The sequence below is a fragment of the Lolium perenne genome, chromosome 1, assembly GCF_019359855.2.
Source record: "Lolium perenne isolate Kyuss_39 chromosome 1, Kyuss_2.0, whole genome shotgun sequence".
NCBI lineage: Eukaryota > Viridiplantae > Streptophyta > Magnoliopsida > Poales > Poaceae > Lolium > Lolium perenne.
Genome location: NC_067244.2, coordinates 8031150 through 8058805, shown reverse-complemented (window position 1 = coordinate 8058805; position 27656 = coordinate 8031150). Strand labels below are relative to the sequence as shown.

The following is a 27656-nucleotide window of genomic DNA, read 5'->3' as shown; positions in this document are numbered from 1 at the left end:
GGTGTTTTTCCCTGGGACGCACGGCAAAGGTATCTTCGCCGGGTGTTTTTTCCTGAGATACCCGGCAAAGAGGACTGGGAGCACAACGGCATTGCCCCTGTTTTCTCTCATATTCCTGCATTTCACACACAAATATGCATATAATGTGTAACTAGCAACATGTTGAACTCCAATACCAACGGTTGACATATAGAAGTACATCGATACTATAAATATCACGAATAACACACATAAAGTAGAGATTGACATATCTAACGAACACCATACAAGTTCACCAATCCTCAAACGTGACAAACAAGTCCCCAAACGAGCAGACGATCATAAACTACAAGACCACACTATGATCCTCAATCAACAAACGAGTACAAATCCATCATGGGGTCCTCGACTCTGCGATCAACACATGCAAGTCCACATCGACCTAGGAGTCCTCGATGAAATCCTACAAATTCGAAAGCACGGAAGAGTAAGGTTTACTGTAGAAAACTAGTTGACAAGGATAATCGACATACACACGAGGTAACAAATGGGCATGTTTAGTTAACAAGCACAAAATGGAATAGTTTTGGGTATCTATGGATATAGTTAAAGATAGTGCTAGGCGTAATTTCTGCAAGCAAGATAAGGAGAAGTTGCCTCCTTAGGCTGTGAAGGTCAGGATTGGCCGGCGGAGGCATGCTCGTACTACCAGCTGGGGTCACAGGGCTTGCATCCGACTGGTGCGACGGGTTGTGAGAACCAGCCGATGGGATCCCCTGCAAGCATGGTAAAGGAGTATGCATGCATGAGAAGGTGCAAGACACAAATAAAATGCCCTAGAACGAAAAAGAGGCAAAACAACTTACAAATGGCCCAGAAAGAGGAGGGAGAGGTGGGAGAGGAGGAAGAGGAGGTGCGACGGCCATACCAGGTGCACCAGCTGCACGCAACATCTGCAAATCCAATTCTAGAAGGTAAGGTTCACAAGCTAAAAAAAGAAGACATCGACCATGGTATTATGTGTTTCAAGCAAGAACTTACCGCAAATAGCTGGTCATAAGAAGCAAACCTCTCGTTGTGGCTTTGCAGCGTCGCCTTCACTTCCGCAAGTTCTCTCTCGGCCTCCTCGGCACGATGGCGCTCTTCATCCCACTTAGCCTACGTCGTAATGTCATCATCATCATTAGAATGCAAAACATTTAAGCAATTTGTGAAGCAATTTGTGAACGGGCCCGTGAAGAACATACATGCATCTCGTTGAACATGACTACTGAAGGCTTAATACGGGTCTCTATACCAGGCTTTCCGCTTGTCCTGGTAGCACGGAGTTGGGACAAAGAAGGCGTGCTACTGGTGTCGACGGAACCATCCGCAATGTATAATCAACCATTCTTCATGCCTTCTCCCGCGAGCATAGCAACCTCAGCATCGATGGGCTCCTTGTACGGGTCAGCGTCCTTACCCTTCACCTGCTTGAACTTGTCGCAGTACGCTATGCGTTTATTGTTGAAGTTCTCGTTGAGCCACGGCGACTCCCCCTCCTTCGCAACCTTCTTCATCCGGGACTGACATAAAATATCAAATTCATTGACATCTTCACCCTTCTCCTTTCTCTGCAAAAGAAAACATTAAGAACAATGAAGGCAACACTCGCACATAAAGAATAACAATGTGAGAACAAATAGTGGATGCATTTGCTCACCTGTTTTTCCACATAGGCACCAAAGGCGAGGGGCCCCTGACGGTGTACTCCACCTACCAAGAGGCGACGCCTTCTCTGCGCATCACGGTGACTTGCCAGGAACGCCGGGCTTGCCCAATCATTCACTATCTGCGCATAGCACGCTTTCTTGGAGGCGCACCATTGAGGAGGCACCTATGTACACATGATACAAAATATATGGAATTGACACCAACTTGCGGTCATGAAGTAAATAAGAAGCAAGTATACTAACCAAATTGTATTGCTCGCGTGTCATAAGCCTTAGCCGTGCATTGGACTTCGGAAGTGGAATCCTCTTCACTTGCGCGTACCAGTTGATCACACATCTCACACGCGCCTCGTAGTACATTTCCGGGATAAGCTTGCGTAAATGATTACCCACCACGTGGCAGCATTCATTCTCTTTGCATGTACTGGAGTGAAAAACTCCTACAAAGATGTGGTAAAAGGATAAAGTCATTAGTAGGCAACTGGTAGTGCTACATCTAAGTATTGACTAATAAGGTGTCAAAGAAGCTTACCCAAAACTCATTCACCACTCGACTAGCGACGTTGGGGTACTTGGAATTATCCTTTGCGAACTTGTAGTGGTTGTAGGTCCAAGCGGGCTCACACGTACCGTCAGGCAACTTCACCAGGCCAGGGTAGTGCTCCCTAATAAGACATCCAAGGATGCCACTTGGAAGACGTGAGGGCCGCACAGAACCAACGTGTATAAGGCACCTACAAAAGTAGAAAGACAAGATCAATATGTTGCACAAATTGAAAGACAAAGATAAAATATGTTGCACAATGAAAAGCCAAGAGAGAGCCACTTACTTTTTTCCTTTGGGCTCGAGCTGGATATGCTTCTGCGCATATGGTCGAGCGGGGAGTTTCGCATTCCCACGCAAGTACACCTTCCTACCCTCCGGCAGCGGCGGCGACAAGACAGCTAGCTCCTTCCCCTGTCCAAAGCTCCTCAGCAAGCTCCCCCTCCACATATCCATCCACCTCCTCGCCCCCCTCCACCCCTCCCGGCGCGTCCTCTACCTCCATCTCCACCTCCTCCTCAGCATCCTCTACCTCATCCTCATCCTCATCCCCATCATGTAGGGACTGCCGTAAAAAGTGGTGAGAAAAAGGCTGGTCCTCCTCCTCCCCCTCCTCCTCCTCCTCCTCCTGAACCTGTGGGGGGGGGGGGGGGGGAGGGACTACGAAGTCATCGTGCACGCATCTGGAGGCGAGCAGCCCTCCCCGCTACTCCTGGCGGGGGGCCTCGAAGAAGCGCCTGAAGGATCCTCATCCTTCTTTTTCTTGTCTTTGAAAAATCTGACACTTGTTCTTGAATGCCACCTCCTCGTCCCACTCTTCCTACCATGTTTCAATCACCTGCAATGACAAACAAGTATCTTCATTAGTACACAAGATACAAAATGATGTAAATAGATGATAATAATAAAAGAAACCACTAGAATGCTACAAATAGGACAAGTTTACAATCACGGGTACATACAAATCACCATTACTACAAATAATGCTTAGCTTACAAGCACAAGTACATAGAGTTGTTGGTACAAATAAGGCTAACACTACTAGGGAAAAGCCTATAGGTGGAGGCAAGTTGTGCCGGCGCACCACCTTGTGCATGCGCCGGTGGAAAGGATTGCCGGCGCACCACATTTCAGCCGCGCCGGCGATGAAGGGATACTGCCGGCGCACCTCGGGGAAAGGCTCGCCGGCGCTATTTCCTGGCATGGCCCGGGCCGATTCGGGCCAGGCCCAAGAATCATTGCCGGCGCACCGGCCCAGTGGTGCGCCGGTGGAAAGTTTGCTATTGCCGGCGCACCCCTGGGCCGGTGCGCCGGCAATGATTCTTGGGCATGGCCCGGTTGTGATATAGCCGAAAGGGGTATATGTTGCCGGCGCACCATGGTCCAGGTGCGCCGGCAATAACCTGGCAGTTATTTCAGCCACCAACCAGCCCACTCACTCACACACTCACTACACTCCACTTCTCCACACAAACCCGAGCCTTCTCCCAACCCAGCTCATTTTTGCCCATTTCTATCCCCAATTTCACCAATTTGACCAAACAAAATCAAAAATTTTGAGCAAATCTTCCCTTCCTACATGCATCTCCCACATCCCCCTATGTAGATCTAGATCTACTATCCCGCATTGACCGCTCAATCTAGATCTAGATCTAGAAAGTCGGCTTCCATACGCCATTGTCGCGGCGCGTCGTCTCGATCTTATCGACGAATATATCAAACAAATAGGTGATTAATGAACAAATTAAGGAATGAAATCGATGTATGTTGGACATTTGAAGAAAAGCTCTCGTGTGTGGCATATATATATGTTGTGCTTGTGCTTGTGTGTGTGTTGGCGTTGAAAATGAGTTGCCAACGTTGCGCCGAAATGTTGATTCTTCAAGTTTCCGTTTCGGCACATTTCTGGCGCTCCTATGTCCTACCGTGTAGGAAGGTCATGCCGAAATTTTCCGTGAAAACTACCGACGGATGCATGGTTCTAATGAATTATGTAATCTTACCATGCAGGCGATAATGGTTATCGAGATGAGTGAAAGCATCGTGATGAGATATCTGAAACACGCGATCATCGACATGTATGAAAATAACCGCACGGAGGTATTGTGTCCGTGCCGGAGATGCAAACGAGGGAAATGGTTTGACCCGTATTCAGGCAAGTTGCAGGGCACCTGCTCACTAATGGTTTCATGCATGGACACACTCAATGGATGAGTGATGATGGCGCGGAGGTCAATGGGGCGACGGCGGCAGGTGGTAAAAATGGCCGGCAAGAAGGAGGGCATCATGATACTGATGACGATGAAGAGTTTGTCGCACATGACGATAACCTTGACGACGACAATAACCTTGACGACGACAATAACCTTGACGACGACGAAGAGGTGCCGCTAGCTTCAGTCGTGCGGGACCCTCATCTTCAAGATCTGCTTCTCGAAAAGACGAAAGGCGCCAAGCGGAAATCAAAGCTTGAGCAACTCGAGATAGACTCGAATACTCCGTTGTACGACTCAGGTCGCGGGTTGGGGGAGTCTCGCTTGAGAGTAGCTCTCGATGTGCTGCAGATGAAGGCGAAACACGGATGGACGGACACAAGCGTCGACGACATCCTGGAATACGTGAAAGATCTCCTTCCTGCCGGGAACACGTGTCCTGGTAGTCTAGCCGAGGCCAAGAGAATCACGTGCCCTCTCGACTTACCCCACGAAAAGTATCACGCCTGCATCAACGACTGTATCATGTATCGCAAGGAGCACATGGACAAGACCAAATGTCCTGTGTGTGAAGCTGAACGGTACAAGAAAGGGAAGAAGAAAGCTCCTCGGAAAGTTGTGTGGTACTTCCCGCTCGCCCCCCGGCTTCAACGGTTCTACGCGGACCGCAAGGAAGCAAAGCTCATGCGCTGGCACGCAGAAAGAAAGGAGGCAGTGTTGAATGATGAAGAGCGGATTGAGCACCCAGTGCTGACGCACCCTTCGGATGCAAGCCGATGGAAAGCATTAGACAATGAATTCGGAAGTTTTGGGGCAGATCCCGAAACATCAGGTTGGGTGCGAGCACGGACGGATTCAATCCGTTCGGAAACCAGAGCAGCACACATAGCACATGGCCCGTGTTTGTATGGATCTACAACCTCCCGCCCTGGCTGTGCATGAAGAGGAAGTACATACAGATGAGTATGCTAATTCAAGGGCCGACACAGCCAGGAAACGATATCAACATGTATCTCGAACTATTAAAGGAGGAGCTTGAAACGTTGTGGGCGGAGGAAGGGGTAGATACATGGGACGCCGTCGTGGAAGAATATTTCCCTTTGAGAGCCGCGTTGATCACGACGGTGCAGGACTACCTCAGATACGGTTACATTTCGTGCCAGGTGTGCCATGGACACAAGGCATGTGTCGTGCATGGAAGAGACGATGTTTTTGCAGCTTGGTAAGGATGGCTCTTCGAAACAGTTTACATGGGGCATCGAAGGTGGCTACAGAAAACTGACCCGTGGAGAAAGCGTGGAGATCTGTTCGATGGTACAAATGAACCCCGAGGACCTCCACGTAAGAAGAGCGGCGAAGAGATCGATACATTACTGAAAGGTTGGAAGGAGTGCCCTGCGCCGGGAAAGATTCGTCAAAAGCCTGGAGAGAAGAAGAAGAAAAAGGAAACGATGCCGCTCATTGGTGTATGGAAAAGGAGGTCCGTGTTTTGGGACTTGCCGTCTTGGAAAATTCTCGATACACCTCTTTGCCTTGATGTCATGCATATTGCTAAGTACGGGTGCGTGAGCTTGCTTGGCACTCTTCTCAACATGCCGGACCGGACCAAAGATGGGCCGAAAGCAAGACAGGACCTGAAAGTTTTGGCCATCAGGGAAGAGCTTCAGATCCCGCCGGCCCAAGAGGGACAGTCGGAGGAGGAGGCGGACGGCGGTCAGAAGCGCAAAAGGATTAAGCAGCCAGACTATTACTGTCCCCCCTCCTGCTTCACTTTTAGTCCGGCCGAGGTCGATCAATTTTTCAATTGCCTTGTAGGAGTCAGAGTGCCCTTCGGTTACTCCGGGGTAATAAGCAGATACATGGACCCCAAGAAACGAAACTTCAGCGGCATGAAGTCTCATGACTGTCACGTGATGATGACGCAGATTCTTCCGGTTGCAATCCGAGGTATAATGGATGACCATGTCCGTGCAACGCTGACTGGGCTCTGTAACTTCTTCGACGTCATAACTCGGAAGTCGATAAGCGTGAAGAAACTCGCAAGGCTCCAGGAAGAGATCGTGGTGATCCTATGTGAGATGGAGATGTACTTCCACTTTGCATTCTTTGACGTGATGGTCCATCTGTTGGTCCATATAATGGATGATATCGTCAGTCTAGGGCCGGCATTCTTACACAACATGATGCCGTTTGAAAGAATGAATGGGGTCATTAAAGGATACGTTCGTAACAGGTCACATCCAGATGGAAGCATCGTACATGGCTGGCTCACCGAAGAGTGCATCTCTTTCTGCACGAATTATCTAGACATCGAGGACCCTGTTGGTTTGCCTCAAAACAAGTACCTCCGTAGGTTCGAGGGAGTAGGCCACAAAAATGGAAGGAAGGAACTGCACGTGCACATGTCTGGTCGGAGTTCCGACTTTGACAGGGCCAACTTAGTAGCGCTACAACACATTGACTTGATCGATCCTTGGTTGAAAGAGCACAAAACCATGATAGAGAACAGTGGCAAGCCGATGATGACGGAAGCAGAAATATACTGAGCACAACTCCTCTTTCGCGCGCTGGTTCAAAGACCACATTGTTGCTAATCCCCCACCAATGGATTCGACAAGGATAAACTAGTATTGGCCTTGTCACATGGCCCCGCGCCCAACATCATGACTTACCAAGCGTACGATATCAACGGGTACACATTCTACACGGAAGAAAAAGACAAGAACAGTGTTTACCGTAACTCGGGGGTAACGATGGATTCTGGACGGGTGACGTAAAGACTAGATACTATGGAAGAATCGAGGAAATCTGGGAGCTTAGCTACGCTGGGGAGAAAGTGCCGATGTTCCGTATCAGATGGGCTAAGAGCGTCAGAAAAGAAGACCGGTATTTCACCACCATGTTTCTACCTGAAGCCAACAAATCAAAGTCCACGAACGCCACCGCGCAGAATGAGCCATAGATGCGGCGGGAACACGTGCACCAATGCTTCTTCATAACCGACCCATCCAGGCCTAGCCGTGTTATCGTGAGGAGAGGCAAGAGGACCATCGTCGGAATGGATGGAGTCGCCAACGAGGAAGACTTCGAAGGACAAGTCGGAGACCCAATGATGGAAGAATCCGAGGACGAAGACACAACATACACCACAAGAAGAAGCAGGACCACGCTACCGAGGTCAGGTCGACCCTTCAAAAGAAGAAGTCACGACACGGGGCTAAATTATTCAACGACGAGCAAGAAAAGCAAGAAGAAAGCGAAACACTCTTCTCAATCAATGATGTAAAAATTTATTTGCAATCTATAACTCATATTTTGTGTAATTCATAACTACTCATATGGTCATGGCCAATATTTTATGTATGACTAATTAATATTGTGTTGGTCAATATTTTGTGTATGTATATATAACTCATATATATATCTTCATGTTTTTACATAACTCATGCATATTGCTTCATTATTATCTTGAAAAGATAAGAAAAATAAAATACTACAGTATTTGGGGTAAAAGAAAAGAAACATACAATAAAGAGAAAAGAAATAAATTTTTGGGGTAAAAGAAAAGAAACATACAATAAAGAGAAAAAAAATACTACAGCTGATCCAGGGTTATTGCCGGCGCACCAGGCTTATTAATTCGCCGGGGGTATACTTGTCCCCGGCGAACCAGGTATGTGGTGCGCCGGCAATAACCCTGGATCAGCTGTAATTAGGACTTAACCTTTTTCCCCTTCTTCTCCCCGCACAGCCACATCTCCAACCCCCACCGTCGAGCGCCGCCGTTCTGTCGCCACCTCAAGTCCCCCTCTCGAGCGCCGCCGTTCTGCGCCCCGCCACCGCCCTCCACCATCCCCTCGACCATCCCCCACCACCTGCCACGTACGCCGCCGCGGAAGACCCGTGGAGAAGGAGGTGCCGCGCGCCATTGGAGAAGGAGGTGCCGCGCGAGGGACGTCGGCGCCGCCGTTGGAGAAGAAGGAGCCGCGCGCCATTGGTGAGCTTCCCGCTCCCCTTCCCTCTCCCCTTCCCTCCCCCTTCCCTCTCTGTTTAGCTAGGGTTCTTCCTCATCTCCGGTGACCCAAGCCGGTTAGGGTTCTTCCTCGTCTCATACCCTGGTTCATTTAATTCGTGTTTAATACCCTGGTTAAATTTGAATGCTAAAATTGGTTTGAAAAGCTAAAATTTGATGTGCAACAAAATTGCCCAAAAAGGAAGTTTGAATGCTAAAATTGGTTTGAAAAGCTAGCAGTATTGTTCTCTGGTTTTGGTTCTTTATGTTCATAGGAGGTTAATTGCTAGCAGTAGCAAAAAAGGAAGTTGCGGTAGGAAAAAGAAAATGAACATAGGTTTGGTTCAAACATGAAAAAAGAAAAATGAACAGAGGTTTGGTTCAAACAAGAAAATGATTTTAGTTGCAGGTATGTTAGTTCTTCATTAAATGAAAATGAAAATGAAAATGAAAATGGTTTTGCTAAATGGTTAAATGAAAATAAAATGCTCATGCTTATGCTACCGCAATCAAGTTGAAAATGAACTTTATATATGTTGGTTTTGCTAAATGGTTAAATGAAAATAAAATGCTCATGCTTTTGCTAAATGGTGTTGCATGCTCATGCTAATAATATGAATGAAATTCATAGGTTAATTTGTTCTCTGGTTTGAAAAAGGAAAATGAATGCTAGCAGTATGTTAGTTCATGATTAAATGCATTCTCTGGTTTGCTAGGTAAAGAAGCAGCAGGTTTAGCTCACCAAACCATTTATAAAATGCCCGAGAAAATGCTAGCATCTTGACTGGTGTTCTCTGGTTTAAAAATGCTAGCATTTTGGTTATGGTACTGCCAATTCATATAAAGTTCATAGGAGAAAAGAATGCTACTGCATTTATTCTCTGGTTTCATAATGGTTCATGCTATATATATGAAATGCTCTCTGTAATTTTTCAACTAGAAATAAAATGATGCAGTAGCTTTAAATGATATAGCAATAAAGTTGAAAATGAACTTTATATATGTTGGTTTAGTTGGTTTAGATGAAATGCAAATGAAGTAGCTAGCTACTTTATGCTACTTTATGAAGTAGGTTTAGTTCATAAAAAGAACAAGTGCTGTTGAAAAAAGAAAATAAAATGCATGCTACTGAATTAAGAATGCTAGCAGTAGCAAGAAAATTCTTTAATAAAAATGCATGCTACTGTCAAATTATGTTAGCAATAAAAATAAAATGCTCTCTGGTTTTGCTCTCTGGTTTGCTAAAATGACACATGTGAGCTTCTCTGGTTCATTTAAAAGAAAATGAATGCTAGCAGTAGGTTTCATTTAATTGATTTAGTTAAATGCTAAAAATTGTTCTCTGGTTGGAAATTGTTCTCTGGTTGGAAATTGTGATATAGAAATAACTAAATGAAAAAATGTAAGTAGCTAGTATTAGTTGGTTTAGTTGATAAAATTTGTTCTCTGGTTGGTTTAAAAAGAACAAGTGCTATGTTCATTCTCTGGTTCATTTAAAAAGAACAAGTGCTATGTTCATTCAGAGAACTAGTATACATTTAAATTATATAGATGTTCATGCTATTCTATAAATTCTATAGATGTTTGCTGGCTAAAATTCTGGTTCAATTCATTCTTTTAAATTCATTCTCTGGTTCAATTCATTTATGCTTGTTTGAGAATTTGAGATATGGTGGTATGGTGGTTCAATTCATTCTCTGGACAAAAGAAAATGCCATTGCAGAGAAAATGGTCCCCTTAACCAGAGAAAATGGTCCTCTGTAGAAATGGAGAAATGTTTCCTAGAGCAAAAGCATGTTTCACCTAGCTTGTTTGATATGCTCTAAAATTTATGGTATTATCTTGATGTTTAAAACTTCTATTGAATTTGAAATTAGTATTGCAAGAGTGTAGGATGCTGCTAATTGTTGATGTACATGTTTTGTGGTTTGAACAATTCTTCGGTTGAATTTGGAATTAGCCTAGCTGGAGTGTATGATGCTGCTAAGCAGAGTTTAATGGAGGTTGTCAAGTGTTATTCACTATGTTCATTCTCTGGTTTTAAATGGAGGTTGTCAAGTGTTATTTTTATGCTGATGTAAAATGCCACTGTAATGTATATGCTAAAAAGCTAGCTACTGTAATTTATGTGGTGATGGTTATGGTGATGGCATGGTTATGGAGATGGTTATGGTTATGGTTATGGCATTTCTATGTTTGCATTTCTGTTACAGGGATTGAGTTGCTATTGAGTGCCGGAATGTCGATTCATTTCCGTTCCGGCAATTCTAGCACTCGGCATGACCAATTTTTAGCAAAGGTCATGCCGAATTTTTCCGTGAATTCTAACTCTTTTTCGTCTTCTATTAGTGCAAGCCACCATGTCGTCTCAAGAAGAGTTAGAGGAGCACTACAATAGGCACTTCTTTAGGACGGAGGAGGATGCCGAGGCCGCTGGTGTTGGCGGCGACGAGGACCATGAGATGGAGGATGCCGCTGGGGGTAGTGCCGACGAGCCGAGCGGCAACGAGGCAAGCGCCGCCGCCGGGGGTAGTACCTACGAGCCTAGCGGCGATGAGGCAACCGGCGCCGCCGGGGGTGGCGGCGAGACAAGCGGCGACGATCCTAGCGCCGCTGCCGGGAGTAGTGGCACCGGGACAAGTGGAGCCAAGAGGCCGCGGAAGGCAAGGCGCCAAAACACGGTCGGCACCGGCAGAGACACAGTCACAGAGGTGGACCCCGCCAGTGGTTTGCCGGTGTTGCCTAAGGATGTTGCCAAGGGGTACGGCAACCAACTAGCATGTATCCTCCGAGAGGTCGTCAATCTCAACGAGACGGACCTCCGAGCTGAGAGCAAAGCGCCTTTGCGAGCCCAGCTCATTGCGAGGTTGCACGCACGATACAAGTTCCTAGGCGACTACGCCTCCAGTCATCAAACCAACAACATTGTGAACTCACAAGCCCTCCTGAAGTTCACCAAACACCTCAGCAGCTATAAGTACATGGTGCGGAGGCTGATTGCTGAGGGCAAAGGTTTCGAAGAGGTCCACTCCGCCTTTCCGCATGTCACCCAGGCAGACTTTGATGCTTTTGTGGCCAATGAAGAGCTACAAGCAACCAAGAATCGCAAGTTGTGGGGGAAGGAAATGCGGGAGCTTAACATCGGCAACCACAACCTTGGGAGCCGTGGGTACGAGGGAAAGGAGCCCTATTGGGCGAAGGAGGACGAGGCGTATGTAAATGCCGGCATTGAGAACCCCTGGCTCAAGTACAAGGACCCGCTTGAAAGAAGATTCATCAGGTCCCGGTACCATAAGAAGAAACTAACCGGGGAACTTGTCACGGACCCGAAGGTCGTAACCGACATAATTTGGTTCACGAACGACCAGAAGGTCCTGGCGTTGGAGAAAAAACTGGTAAGCAATTTACCGGTTTTATTAGATCAAGTATCGTTCATATAATAGTAGCAACATTTCTAAATGGTTCGCGTTTCTTCCGCAGGAAGAAGAAAGACAAAGACTTTCTCAAGCCTCCCAAGGTGACGAAGGCTCCTCGTCCCAGGCGTCGGACGGGCAGGGTAGCCTGGGACAAGCCTCTCGTACGGGCGCTAAACATCGTTAATGAGCATTCACCGACGAGAAGGCCGCATAGAGGCCGTGTGGCTGGCGCCGGTACAGGCTACAAGCATGGTCACTATGGCTTGTCGTCTGCGGCCGATAAAAATGCGCGTAATGAGAGGAAGCAGCGGGAGGCGGAGGAAATGAGGGAGTCAATCCTAGCCCAAGTCCAAGCTGGTTTGGTACCGCAACTGGTACCGCAACTCAAAGCTACACTCGTTCCTGAAGTCAAAGCTGAAGTCGCCGCTGGAGTCCAAGCAGATTTCAACGCTATGCAAGCGTGGTATGAGGGTGGCAAACAAGGCCCCCCCCCCCGAAAATGCAAGTGGTTAGCTTCAACGGCAGCAACTCGATGGTGCCGCCGTCCGCCGGCAATGACAATGTTATAATGGAGACTCCTCCGGCCGCCGGCAATGTCGCTGGTGCTAGGGATTCACCGTCCATGCCGGGTAGCAGCCCCTCCGTCACTTGCACGCCCGCCGCCGCATGTGCTGGCCCGTCGACATTAGCCGAGCTCAACGCCCTCAAGGTAATTAACTAATGTGTACATCAAGTTAATATATTAGTTTCGTCATCCTTGCCCTCTCTCTAACGCCATACACATGTTCTCGCAGGCGCTCTCGACGCCATGCACCTTTTTGATGAGAGTAAACGACGAAATCAAAGACGTCGCGAGGGGGTCCATCATTCGGCCCCTGGATAAGAAGTGGCACACACGAGATATGGCGGATGACGTTTACCGGGTTGAAGTGGATCGGGCGTTACCGGGCTATGAGGATTTGTTTCCTCCTAATCAACCGCATGGTGCCGATGACGATAGCCCGTTGAATCTGGCCTCACTGAAGGGTTGGGTACTGCTATGGCCGAAGACCCTAATTCGGATCAACACCTACTCGGGGTCGACGGCAAGCAAAGACAAGCACCTTGCGGCGCCACATGTCAGCGTCCCTCCACGACAGCCAGCGGCGCTCGTGGTCATCGCCCCACCAGAACGGCCAGCTGCGCCAGAGGTCAGCGCCCCACCACAACAGCCAGCTGCGCCGCAGGCCGAGGAATATGAACGTGACAACTTCCAATGGGATATTCCTACGTCTTCACAAGTTGTCCATGAGGATGCGCCGGGCTTCAAATATGTGTGCTCCAAGAAGCTGTTCGATTCTCAAGAAACGGCTGATGAGGAGGAAAATCCTGAGGAGGTCGCCACCGCCGCCGTCAAAAATATGTTGAGCCCAAACACACTCCGTGCTACGGCCACTACGGCGATGGATGGTCCAGCACTACAACCCAAGAAGAGGAAGAGGGCAAATAAGAAGGACGCCCAAGACAAGGCGGCGGCGGCCAAATCCAAGGACAAGGTCCCACTCCTTGACAAGTTGCCAAACAATTGGCGACCTCTCGCATCACTTGGGTCAACCGATGCTGCCGGAGCATGACGTGAAGAAACTCACCCCGCATATGAGGAGCGTGCATGAGACTGTCTTGCATGTGGAGAACCTTCTTCTCAAAGCAAACGATCCTGCTTACCCTCTCTGCGTGGCGAAGGTGCCAACTGGCATGAACTTCGTCGAGAAGTACCCCGCGGACTTGTGCTTCATCCGGTTCAACGACATCTTCAGCATCTATCGCATGCAAGCGCTCCACTTTAGTGTGGTTCGCCTAGTTGCTCTTAGCATGTCTTCCTAGATTGTTAAGGAGGGGACGCCGACCATCGCGATCATGGACCCCTTCTATATGCGGGAGAGCATCATCTGCAACCACAGGGATCGCGCGATTGCCACCCAGCAGGTCGAGGATTTCATGTGGCGAACATTAAGAAGGGCGCCATTCTCATCCCTTACTTCCCGAGTAAGTAATCACTCGCTAGTCCCCCATCACCATTCTATCCTATATCTCCATTTGCATTTCCAAAGGTTAATCCGTGTGTTTTCCGCAGAGACAAGTTCTGCACCCTCATCGTCGTGCACCCGCAACACTCGCATGCAGTCTATCTCGACTCGGGTAGGGACCGCAAGAAAGACTACTCCCACATCAGGGCCCTTCTCAATGATGCTCTCACCGGCTTCGCCAACAAGGCAGGCCCCCTCAAAGTAGAGAGGAAATCCCGAGGAGGCTTCGTCTTAACCCACACAACCAACTTCCCCTGCCTCAGGCAGTCGACGCCCGACAATGGGATGGACGCGTGGTACGCCATCCTTCAGATGCAGGAGTAAATAAAGTACGCAGATGACATGTTGCTGCCAGATAATCTCAGAAACAGGTTTGCAAACATGGCGGATGTCCCTGATAGAGAGATTAGAAAGAACTGGGGTCGCATCCAGCAGTTCATTTGCACGATAATCCTGCAGGATGTCAACAGTAGGTCTGGCGAGTTCTTCTACGGCTATGGTCTACCACCTAATGACGAGATAGACCTCCGCTTGGAGATGTCGCGTGATGAGAGGCCGTTCAACTCGCTTGAGGGCTGCCGTCCATTCCCCCCTAGGCGTACAACCTGATCCTACGACGGGAACACTTGCTAAAGCTTGAACGATATGTCCTTGAACTTCCGTACTGTAATAATTGTTATATATTCCCATAGAATCGACTAGTTGCTTTTATTTAGTTGTATGAATGTGCATGTGAACATGTGTCTGTAGTTTCATTTACTTTGCTATATATTTCAAGATTATGGCGTACATAGCTTAATAATTATTTGCATTTACTCGACCACTACTTGCCTCGTATTTGGAGTTCGCCGATGATTAGAATGTTCGGTCAATCGTACACTGGGGTGGAGCCAGTGAGCCTTGGTGCGACGGCCACAAGTATCAATCTATTGTGCATCCTACCTAGCCTCACTGACTCCATCCCTGGATGTTAATATTTGTTTCGACCGACAAAGTATGAGGCACGCTATTTAATTCGCACTACTTGTCTTCTATTTGAGTTCGCATTTCTTAATTGCATTGGCCGATGATTAAAATGTTCGGTCACTTGTACACTCCGGGGTGGGGCCAGTGAGGCTTGGTGTGAAGGCCACAAATATCAATCTATTGTGCATCCTACCTAGCCTCACTGACCCCATCCCTGTATGTTATTATTTATTTCGACCAACAAAGTATGAGGCACATGCTATTTAGTTCATACTACTTGTCTCTTATTTGAGTTGGCACTTGTTCATTGCATTGGTACTAACGTTTTACTTGTCTTGTGAATGGAGATGCCGACGACATATGTCGTGTACAAGGAGGGTTCTGGAGTCTACGACGGCGGGAGGACTGTCGGAGACAGGTGCACCGTTTCAGCGGCAACAGCTACAAGGGATACCCCACTAGGGTGGAGGCGGAAGGAAGATACGCCCGTTATCTAGCGGGAGAGATGAGGGACATGAGGAGGAACCGGATGAAGACCATGGCCTTCGTGATGATGGTCATGACCATGTTGGTCATGTTCTATGTGATTCTAGTTTAGGTTAGTACCTACATTGTGAGGTGTATGACGATACTTGTGACGACTATGTACCAAGACTTCTAACTTTGTGAAACTTCGTCGTTCGGTGTTGCATATGCACATGTGTTGTATGAATCAACACATTCCGAAACGAGACTTGCGTATTTGTGTACTGATACCGAAATGAAACTTGGCTCTCTATGTGCTTCTCATATTGCATGTAATACTGTATAAATATGAACTGCGTTGTAAATATATACTGCTGTCAAAATTGTATTGTAATATGCTGGAAAAAAGTGGAAAAAAGAATTTTCGAATTAATTGCCGGCGCACCTAAATGAAACATTGCCGGCGCACGTAGCATGCGCCAGTGCTGGAAGCACTACTGCCGGCGCACCTGATAGTGCGCCGGTGGAATAGATCTTTGCCGGCGAAGCAGGGTGGTGCGCCGGCAGTAGCTGAGATATCGCCGGCGCACTACCTGGTGCGCCGGCAGTGTCCGTTTATCATCGGCGCGTTCGCACCGGCGGGCTCGTGGTGCGCCGGCAATGGGGGTTTTAGGTGCGCCGGCAATGGGCCTTTCCCTAGTAGTGTAAGTTTACAATCACGAGTACACATACTTGTTGCTATAAATATGACAAGTTCACAGCCACGGCCGGGTACATACAAAATCACGATTACATATAGCCGACACAAATATAGTTGTTATTACAAATAAGGCTAAGCTTACAACCACGAGTACATAGTCTAAGTTCAAAAGCCTGTGTCGAGATCATTGGGAGGAACCAATGTTTCGTTGTCGCTATCAGGATTGCCCCATTTCCACCAATCATCCACAAAACCAGCAGGTGGACCATTCGGATCGTCGACACAAATATAGCAATTGCAACACTCCTAGGGTCGCCCGCTTTCGTTGGATATTTTGCAACGAATTTCTTCCATGCGCTACCATCCGACGGGTGTATCATCTTCTTTTCGCTCTCCCTTATGCCAAGTAGGGGCCATCTCATCTGTTGGGCAGATTCCTCAGTCATAAAGAGCCTTTGGATCCTTGGTAGGAATGGAAGGTACCGTAGGATCTTTTGGGCTACTCCAGTTTGCCTCTTCTGTCCATTACCGGCGTCAACCTCGAAATACCTTGAGGATTTGCACTTGACACAGTACTTTGCTTCTGCATGCTCTTTTCTAAATAAAGTGCATCCCTTTGGACATGAGTGTATCTGCTCATATGACATCTTAAGTGCACGAAGGATCTTCACACACTCATACATGTTCTTCGTCAGTAAGTGATTCGTCGGCAGAAGGCTTCCAACAATGGTCAGAAGATCATCGAATCCATCTCAACACAGGTTTCGGTCGCATTTAAAGGCCATCAAGCATGCAATGGCATCTAGTTGAGTAACCTCAGTAAGCTCGTGTAGGGGTTTCTGTGCCGCAAACAGAGCTTCGTAGAACTGCTTTGTGCTTTTCTCCCCCTCCTGTGTCTCCTCTACAACTGGATTCTCAGGTGCATGTGCATTACGGAAGTCCTCTAAGCAATCATCAATCCCAGTGTCAAATTCTCCCATGCCATGACTCCCACCAGCCCCATCGGTCCTCGCACGCTTTGATTTTGTCTCACCATGGAAATCCCAAGTGTGGTAGAATGGTGTGAAACCATACTTCACCAGGTGTTTACCAACTGTCTCCTTTGTTTGTTGTTTTTTGTTACCGCAGTCGCGACACGGGCACCAAGCTATATCATGTCTCTTCTTATCAAACGCTGATTCTATGAACTCCTTGGTCTTTTGTATCCATTCCCCGGTCATTCCCCCCTGACGGGTTCGCCCCGTGTACATCCACTCACGGTTCTCCATCCTTTAGTAGGTGCCAAAACAGATATACAATAGTGCATTTAATTAACCATACGATATCAAAAAAAAATTAGTTTTTACGCCATGCATCCACCTATGAATCTACTAGGAATCCTAATCCCACCCGAGGATGTGCCATGGGATGGGAATCAACGCTGTGTGTGAGGTTTTCCAATCATGGCCACGAAAAACCCGTTTTCCATTTTCCGAGTGCTGAAACGGGGGATTTTTGTGAAGCAAGTACATGGGACGCGGACTAGGGTTGAGGGAAACCCGTGCACAGTGATAGAAGAACGCCTACGCAATGCGTTCCACACACCCGCCCCGCGCGCAAGCTCTCCGGGAAGCCGTAGGATCCTCCGCCGTCTCCCGCCGATGTCGCTGGAATCGGGCCGAACTTGAACTACGCGTCCACTTTCCCCTTCTCCAGATTTTCCGGGAAAAACATTTTTAGCTCCTGAACATGTCATTTTATCTGGCCAACTTTTTCGGTTTCGCGCGCCTCCAAACAGGAGCACCGCCGCGCTCGACGGGGCGAAACCGAATGGCTGGTGTGACCCATTCCGAGCAAAACTAATTCAAAACAAAATCAGAAAAATGTGAGACCTTCGCGAGGCGTCATTTTATGTGACCTAGATGCGAGGAAAAATTTCAAACTTGGAATTAGACAGTTATTCCGGAAAAACATTCACGAAATGAGCTATCACCTAAGGAGTTCTACGGCTTTTAGGTCAAACATGCTAGGTTATGTCCAATGGGAATGCATAGTTTGCCGGAACGAGGCCACATCGCGCACATGCGTGTGCCATGGGATGGGAATCAACGTTGTGTTTGAGGTTTTCCCATCATGGCCACGAAAAACCCGTTTTCCATTTTCCAAGTGCCGAAATGGGGCTTTGTTGTGAAGCAAGTACATGGGACATGAACTAGGGTTGAGGGAAACCCTTGCACAGCGATAGAAAAACGCCTACGCAATGCGTTCCACACACCCGCCCCGCGCGCTAGCTCTCCGGGAAGCCGTAGGATCCTGCGCCGTCTCCCGCCGATGTCGCTGGAATCGGGCCGAACTTGAACTACGTGTCCACTTTCCCCTTCTCCAGATTTTCCGGGAAAAACATTTTTAGCTCCTGAACATGTCATTTTATGTGGCCAACTTTTTCGGTTTCGCGCGCCTCCAAACAGGATCACCGCCGAGCTCGACGGGGCGAAACGGGATGGCTGGTGTGACCCATTCCGAGCAAAACTAATTCAAAAAAAATCAGAAAAATGTGAGACCTTCGCGAGGCGTCATTTTATGTGACCCATATGCGAGGAAAAATTTCAAACTTGGAATTAGACAGTTATTCCGGAAAAACATTCGCGAAATGAGCTATCACCTAAGGAGTTCTACGGCTTTTAGGTCAAACGGGCTAGGTTATGTCCAATGGGCATGCATAGTTTGCCGGAACGAGGCCACATCGCGCACATGCGTGTGCCATGGGATGGGAATCAACGCCGTGTGTGAGGTTTTCCCATCATGGCCACGAAAAACCCGTTTTCCATTTTCCGAGTGCCGAAATGGGGGTTTTTTGTGAAGCAAGTACATGGGGCGCGAACTAGGGTTGAGGGAAACCCGTGCACAGCGATAGAAGAACGCCTACGCAACACGTTCCACATACCCGCCCCGCGCGCTAGCTCTCCGGGAAGCCGTACGATCCTGCGTCGTCTCCCGCCGATGTCGCTGGAATCGGGCCAAATTTGAACTACGCGTCCACTTTCCCCTGCTCCAGATTTTCCGGAAAAAACATTTTTAGCTCCTGAACGTGTCATTTTATGTGGCCAACTTTTTCGGTTTCGCGCGCCGCCACGGGGCGAAACGGGACGTCTTTGCCTAGTACCCCAATGAAATACAAGGCAAACAACGGCTTTGCCGTGTACCATCTAGAATACACACGGCAAAGAAGGCCTTCGCCGTGTACCTTCGAGAAGACACACGGCAAAGCAAATTATTTGTTGGGCGGGAGATCTCGCGCCGGCCTGGGAATATTTCTTTGCCGTGTATCTCCGTAAAATACCCGGCGAAGATGATCTTTGTCGGGTGTCTAACTGGTGACACCCGGTGAAGAAAGGTACCGTTATACCCCCGTCAGCCGGATGCGTTACTCGCCAGCTGGCAGCTCTGTTTGCCGAGTATCTAGTGGCGGCACTCGGTAAAGAGTCTCTTTGCCGTGTCTTCATCTTTACCGAGTGCATTTTTTCTGCTGTGCCGTGTGTTTATTCTTCGCCGTGTGTCAACACTCGGCAAAGTTTTCGTCGTCGTGTATTTCGTTTTGCCACCCGGCGAAGAGCTTCACTGCCGTGTACCCGAGTAAAAGCACCCGGCAAAGAAGGAAACACACGGCAAAGATACGATTTCCGGTAGTGCGTCCAGGCGTGGTACAATGGACCCTGGCTCCTTCATGTCTTTTTAGCGGACGCTGAGAGGGTGTCGGGGATCATGCGTGGGACCGAAACTTGGTTTCCTTTGGGTTTTTCGGCGTGAGCGAATTTCCCCATGCGGGAGGAGAGGGACGACCTATCAACCATTCCACCAACTCTAACCATTTAATATAGTAGACATAGTAGGAAAAAATGCATAATGTTTAAGGGAAAAGTAAGTCATAAATAGCTAGCCGGTAACCATGCACGGAGGCCGGCCTCAGTGGCGCTGAGCTCAAAGTAGAAGCCTAGGAGGCAGCCAAGGGGATTACTGGCAATGTAATAGCATTCAACATTGAAACGTAGGCGACGAACAACTAGCCACCCACAGCCCACGGCCACAACTTGCCTATCTCCCTTATAATTACCAAAATAAGGGCCCATCTCATCAGAAATGCAGAGTGGCTCTCATGTACCACACACCCCCATACTTGGAAAGATTTTTAAAAAACAAAGGTTAAAAAAATTTGAACTTTTTTTTGAAATCAAAGATGATTAGGTATTATATTTCTATATAAATATTTCCCTAGAAAATTACTTTCATTGTATCCTAGCTAAAAAAAACTCGAAACGCCCCATGACCAGGTACTATTCACTTTATATTTATCTTAATTTTGTTTTTTTTCCTAAAGACCATGGGAATCGTTTCTTTTCCAAACATTTTTTTCACGAGTACAAACTCGAACATCCTTGGTTTCTAAGAAGATTCAGTTTTTTTTTTACTTTTTAAAAGTACTACAATTTTTTAGGTGTACGGGGGTGTGTGGCACCCGAGAGCCCAAAGTCCATTTCACTCATCTCATCATTTACTTTGATACTAAGAGTCCCTTGTGTAACTGCACTTTTCAGCCAGAGCATGCATCCAGTCAGGAATGAAGATGGATGTGTTGATTTGTGAAGAAGAAAAGAGATCATCCAGATAATCTAATCACAAACGAGAGTGGTAATAACATATAGATCATCCATAAAGGACATACATTATCGATTAACAGATCAAATTAACTCGTGGATCTCAATATATATAGAAAAGAATGCGGGCGTTGGAGGTAGTGGTCAAGTAAGAATTACAAACATGGTAAAATGAATAAGCAAACTAGAAACGATGACTGGGACTAAGAACACCAAAGAGCACGACACTATGAAACATTGTTCTCACTAGTCCAAGGGTGTCGAGATGGCCAGACCATCAACCGGTGCAGGCAGGGCACTAGGGCTTGTTGATCGACGCACATGTCTTCCTGATCTCGCCCTCGGCGCTGGTCTTCACCCCGATGTAGCCCATCTTCACCATGGCATCTTCAAAGTCATGGTACCACGCGAGTGGGCCTAAGAATTTGCCACCCAAAAAGGGAAGGTTACCGGCATAGAACTCCACCAGGTCCTCGGTTTGCGAGGACGTGGTGAGCGACGCGTCGGAGTTGAAGAGCACATCGCGGCTCACGACGTTCTTGTAGTACTGGTTGTCCAACCTGTCGGGGGTCACAGCATCCTGCGGCACATTTACGCTGCTGCCGGCGCTGCAGGTCGCGGTCAGCTGCCCGGCGAGCTTGGGTTCCATGGCGGTGCTGGAGTTGGCGGCCGGCGGGAGGCGGTCGGGGAAGGAGGAGCAGGCTGAGCGTCCGATGGAGTGCGCGCCGGAAAGCACGACCATTTCGTTCTGGTTGAGCCCCTTGGCGGCGAACATGGCCGTGGTCAGGGCGAGGTCCCCGAAAGGCGGCGGCAGGTTCTGGAAGGTGTCGTTGGCGCGCGATACTTTCCCGTCGTACCGGCCGGCCGGCACACGGTAGTTGATCCTGCCGTAGCTCAGGCTGTAGCTGGCGTCGCGGCCGGCGAAGGCGACGATGTCGGCGCACGAGACGATGCCTGGGCAGTGCTTCTCGAGTTTAGCCTTTGCCTCCTCAATGAGTTCGAAGCCACGCAGGCTCAGGTTCGGGAAAGCCGTCCTCTCCGTGTCCGTGCCGCTGAGCAGGACGGAGCCGTCGCAGCCCTGGGAGAACCACGCCAACGTACGGACAACATTTGTGAGCCAGCTACTCTAATTACGTACCTTACATAGTTACATTTCATGCACAAACTATATATACGAAGAATACTGCAAGAAATGAATGTACGTGTTGGTACCTCGACGAAGCAGTCGTGGAAGAAGAGGCGTATAAGCCCGGCCTTTTCGCCGGCGGTGGCTTTCTCCACGACTTCCCTCACGATCTCCTCCGCCCCAGGGCACTTGTCCTTGTCGGCATAGTGGCCGACCTTGAGCCCAGGGGCAGGGCTCAGCGGAGGACAAGCCGGTGGGAGCGGGTAGGGCACGCTGGGATTCGGGGGTGGAAAGCCGTAGCCGGCGTAGATTGAGAATTCGCCGGACACGGCGCCGAGCAAGGACGCAAGCACGGCGAGAAGGGCAAGCTTGGCCATCTTCCTACCTAGCTTCCTGCTCGGGTCTTGTGTTTTGCTCGAGAGAAGATGGGATGGAGTAAACTTGCTGTTTTGCATGTGTATTTATAGCCGTAACCCGTGTGTACTTTTGCAGCGGATTCTTGTTGGCAAGTCAACTGGCCAGCCGTGATCTGTTGCGAGCACACACAAACACACAGGTTGATGAGCGTGCATCGCGGCGGCGCCAGCTTTATTGCTCCTCCCTTATGCATACTGCGGCTACGTGGCCATGATCGATTTGCGTACATGCCCTGGTTTGACACTCGACCTCGAATATTACAAAAGGGTGCTGTGCATGGAACCTATACATGTGCAACTAACTAGTTAACCAACGGCTGGTAAATTTACGAGATGAAGAATCGGGAACTAACTACCTGTTGGCTGTTGCCGCCAACACACGATGCTGTTGCACGCCAATCCGCCGCCGCCTCCACAGGGCGTCCCCGCCGCCGGCACAGTATGTCGCCACACGCCAATCCGCCGTCCGTTCCATCACCATCCAGCGCCCCGACCTACCATGCCTCCATCCAGCGTCGCGACAGTTGACGCCATGGCGACCACTCGTAGCTTTCCCAAGCCACCACTACGTCCTCGTCACATTCATTTCTCCCCCAAGTTTGATAGGTCATCGGCGTATGAAGGATCCATCGCCGTTATTCATGCTACTCTTCTATGGGCCCACCGGGCAGTGACTAAGGGTGCTTGGCTCGTGAGCTAGCCCGAGCCACACCGAGTTTCTATGAAGCCCGAGGCAAAGCTCATTTTTCAGACTCGACAGCCCAGCGAGCCAGCCCAAACCGAGCTGACAAACGACGAGCCAAAACATGACTTGGACCAAGTTAGCTCGTGTCCAGCCTTAGCCCTTGGCCCGACTTCTCCTGGTGCTGCCGTATGAGGCAGCAGCGGTGTGATGGCCACGACAAACCCACGAAATTAGCTTTCCCCCCATGGAGCACACATCGACATTTTTCTCCTTGCTGCTCCTTGGCACGTGGACAAAAGTGACAGTGGGGATACCGGACGGCCAGATCGGAGCGCGGAGACCAGCACGACTACACTCCCTCGGCCACGCTCAACATGGCATGGCGTGGAGATCCGGGGGAGGGACTGGAGGAGGAGCAACAACAGTGGTGTACGGCAGGGGCGAAGCCAGAATAAATGGTCACTAGTGTCAAAACAACAAACAACACAAGCTTACAACTATTTTTAATGGTGTCATTTTTTGCTTATGCACTACAACTATAAGAAAATGTGTCCTGGGGGCGTCGGTGTCAATTGACACCGGTGCTTACACTGTAGATCCGCCCTGGTATACGGACGAAAGAGATGCCAATAATATGGAGAAACTACCGTTGAGGATTTTTCGCAGCACGTTTGTTTTCCATGGAGTCGTCACTACAGGAAACAGCATCTTTACCGGGTACCAAAAATACCCGGCGAAAGGCTAAAAACACCCGGCGAAGAATTCGCCGTGTATTACCCTCGGCGAAGACGACACGGCGAAGACATGGCCGGCGAAGAATCTTCGCCGGGTGTATTTTCTCGGATACACGGCAAAGCCTCTTTGCCGGGTGTCGGAAGAAGGCACACGGCAGAGAAAAGTGAAACTCCGTTTGCAGCCAGCCTAACTGCGCGTTTTCTTCGCCGTGTGCTTGTTCCTACCATACAACAAAGAGTATGGAAGGGCCACGTCATCGTTTTCTCTTTGCCGAGTCCCGTGGAAACGCACACACGGCAAAGACCAAAAAAACCACGTCACCGTTTTTGTCTTCGCCGGGTATTTTTTATAAGCTACACGGCAAACAAGAAAGGAAGCCACGTCATTGCTATTTGTTTGCCGGGTGTTACCTGCTACTACACACGGCAAAGTACCATGGGAAGGCTACGTCAAGCCCTCTTCGCTGGGTACCGTGGCCTGGGAGACACGGCAAATGTATCTCCACCGGGTGTTTTTCCCTGGGACGCACGGCAAAGGTATCTTCGCCGGGTGTTTTTTCCTGAGATACCCGGCAAAGAGGACTGGGAGCACAACGGCATTGCCCCTGTTTTCTCTCATATTCCTGCGTTTCACACACAAATATGCATATAATGTGTAACTAGCAACATGTTGAACTCCAATACCAACGGTTGACATATAGAAGTACATCGATACTATAAATATCACGAATAACACACATAAAGTAGAGGTTGACATATCTAACGAACACCATACAAGTTCACCAATCCTCAAACGTGACAAACAAGTCCCCAAACGAGCAGACGATCATAAACTACAAGACCACACTATGATCCTCAATCAACAAACGAGTACAAATCCATCATGGGGTCCTCGACTCTGCGATCAACACATGCAAGTCCACATTGACCTAGGAGTCCTCGATGAAATCCTACAAATTCGAAAGCACGGAAGAGTAAGGTTTACTGTAGAAAACTAGTTGACAAGGATAATCGACATACACAAAAGGTAACAAATGGGCATGTTGAGTTAACAAGCACAAAATGGAATACTTTTGGGTATCTATGGATATAGTTAAAATAGTGCTAGGCGTAATTTCTGCAAGCAAGATAAGGAGAAGAGCATGAGAACTCACAAAGTTGCCTCCTTAGGCTGTGAAGGTCAGGATTGGCCGGCGGAGGCATGCTCGTACTACCAGCTGGGGTCACAGGGCTTGCTTCCGACTGGTGCGACGGGTTGTGAGAACCAGCCGATGGGATCCCCTGCAAGCATGGTAAAGGAGTATGCATGCATGAGAAGGTGCATGACACAAATAAAATGCCCTAGAACGAAAAAGAGGCAAAACAACTTACAAATGGCCCAGAAAGAGGAGGGAGAGGTGGGAGAGGAGGAAGAGGAGGTGCGCCGGCCATACCAGGTGCACCAGCTGCATGCAACATCTGCAAATCCAATTCTAGAAGGTAAGGTTCACAAGCTAAAAAAAAGAAGACATCGACCATGGTATTATGTGTTTCAAGCAAGAACTTACCGCAAATAGCTGGTCATAAGAAGCAAACCTCTCGTCGTGGCTTTGCAGCGTCGCCTTCACTTCCGCAAGTTCTCTCTCGGCCTCCTCGGCACGACGGTGCTCTTCATCCCACTTAGCCTACATCGTAATGTCATCATCATCATTAGAATGCAAAACATTTAAGCAATTTGTGAAGCAATTTCTGAACGGGCCCATGAAGAACATACCTGCATCTCGTTGAACATGACTACTGAAGGCTTAATACGGGTCTCTATACCAGGCTTTCCGCTTGTCCTGGAAGCACGGAGTTGGGACAAAGAAGGCGTGCTACTGGTGTCGACGGAACCATCCGCAATGTATAATCAACCATTCTTCATGCCTTCTCCCACAAGCATAGCAACCTCGGCATCGATGGGCTCCTTGTACGGGTCAGCGTCCTTACCCTTCACCTGCTTGAACTTGTCGCAGTACGCTATGCGTTTATTGTTGAAGTTCTCGTTGAGCCACGGCGACTCCCCCTCCTTCACAACCTTCTTCATCCGGGACTGACATAAAATATCAAATTCATGGACATCTTCACCCTTCTCCTTTCTCTGCAAAAGAAAACATTAAGAACAATGAAGGCAACACTCGCGCATAAAGAATAACAATGTGAGAACAAATAGTGGATGCATTTGCTCACCTGTTTTTCCACATAGGCACCAAAGGCGAGGGGCCCCTGACGGTGTACTCCACCTACCAAGAGGCGACGCCTTCTCTGCGCATCACGGTGACTTGCCAGGAACGCCGGGCTTACCCAACCATCCACTATCTGGGCATAGCACGCTTTCTTGGAGGCGCACCATTGAGGAGGCACCTGTGTACACATGATACAAAATATATGGAATTGACACCAACTTGCGGTCATGAAGTAAATAAGAAGCAAGTATACTAACCAAATTGTATTGCTCGCGTGTCATAAGCCTTAGCCGTGCATTGGACTTCGGAAGTGGAATCCTCTTCACTTGCGCATACCAGTTGATCACACATCTCACACGCGCCTGATGACCCACAAGTATAGGGGGTGTATCGTAGTATCTTCGATAAGTAAGAATGTCGATCCCAACGAGGAGCAGAAGGTGTTGACAAGCAGTTTCGATGAAGGATTCACTGTAAATGCTCACAGACAAGTATTCAGGGGGTTTTGATGTAACAGTTGAATAAAGTACGAGTAAGTAAAGTGCGAGAGTAACAATTGCAGCGAGTGGCCCAATCCTTTTTAGCACAAAGGACAAGCCGGTTTGTTTACTTATAATGACCAAACGTTCTCGAGGACACACGGGATTTTAGTCTAGTGCTTTCGCTACATACGGCTAAATAATCTTCATTGTTATGATAAGTGTTGTGTGGGTGAACCTATGCTAATGTACCGCCCTTCCTAGGACTAATACATACTTGTGATTATACCCCTTGCAAGCATCCGCAACTACAAGAAAGTAATTAAGAATATATCTAACCACAGCCTTAAACTACGAGATCCTGCGATCCCTCCTGCATCGATATACCAACGGGGGTTTAGGTTTCTGTCACTCCGGCAACCCCGCAATTAGCAAACGAATACAAGATGCATTCCCCTAGGCCCATAAATGGTGAAGTGTCATGTAGTCGATGTTCACATGACACCACTAGAAGAATAACACCACAACTTAAATATCACACCATTGAATATTACTCAACCATAGTTCACTACTAACATTTAGACTTCACCCATGTCCTCAAGAACTAAACGAACTACTCACGAGACATCATATGGAACATGATCAGAGGTGATATGATGATGAATAACAATCTGAACATAAACTTGGTTCAATGGTTTCACTCAATAGCATCAACAACAAGTAGAGATCGATACCGGGAGAGTTTCCCCTATCAAACAATCAAGATCAAACCCAAATTGCTACGGCGGTGACGGTGTCCAGCGGTGATGATGGCGGTGATGATGGTGGAGATGATGATGATGATGATGGCGATGATGTCCAGCTCGATGACGGTGACGATGGCGTCGATTTCCCCCTCCCGGAGGGAATTTCCCAGCCCAGTTCCTGCCCGCCGGAGAGCTCTTTCTCTCTGGTGTTCTCCGCCCCGCAGAGGCGGCTGTAACTCTTCGCGAGGTACCCTCTGTGGCTTAGGTCTTCGGGACGAAGGGTTTGGCGAAGAAAAGGAGGCGAAAGGGGCCGTGGGCCCCCCACACTACATGGCGGCGCGGCCAGGCCATGGGCCGCGCCGCCCTAGGGTGTGGGCCCACCCTGGGTCCTCCTGGCTCCTCCTTCTGGCTTCCTTCGTCATCTTGAAAAATAGGATTTTTGGTATAATTTCCTTCCACAGTTGATCTTCCGAAATATTGCGTTCTGACGGTGCTTTTTCCAGCAGAATCCTGGCTCCGGTGCTCGATCCTCCAATGATGATGAAACATGCAAAATAGATGA

General features: G+C 48.5%; 2 protein-coding genes across 3 annotated transcripts; both read right to left on the bottom strand.

Annotated features, from left to right (window-relative positions):
• Positions 1–189: 189 nt before the first annotated feature.
• LOC139829798 (uncharacterized) lies at positions 190–26020 on the bottom strand. Of its 2 annotated transcripts, none has more exons than XM_071824881.1 (6): positions 25874–26020; positions 25419–25784; positions 25213–25329; positions 25037–25123; positions 24820–24946; positions 190–442 (listed from the first exon to the last, which is right to left on the bottom strand). In XM_071824881.1, coding segments are annotated over exons 2-6 (351 nt in total). In that variant the 5' UTR covers positions 25437–25784; positions 25874–26020; the 3' UTR covers positions 190–440. The 2 variants fall into 2 exon arrangements, with proteins under 2 accessions (XP_071680982.1, XP_051224435.1); XM_051368475.2 differs by lacking the exon at positions 190–442 and adding an exon at positions 24399–24615.
• On the bottom strand, positions 20781–22207 carry LOC139835067 (peroxidase 2-like). Its single transcript, XM_071825049.1, has 2 exons — positions 21917–22207; positions 20781–21782 (listed from the first exon to the last, which is right to left on the bottom strand). Exons 1-2 carry the CDS (start codon positions 22205–22207, stop codon positions 21003–21005), a joined length of 1071 nt encoding a protein of 356 aa, XP_071681150.1. The 3' UTR covers positions 20781–21002.
• Positions 26021–27656: the final 1636 nt, after the last annotated feature.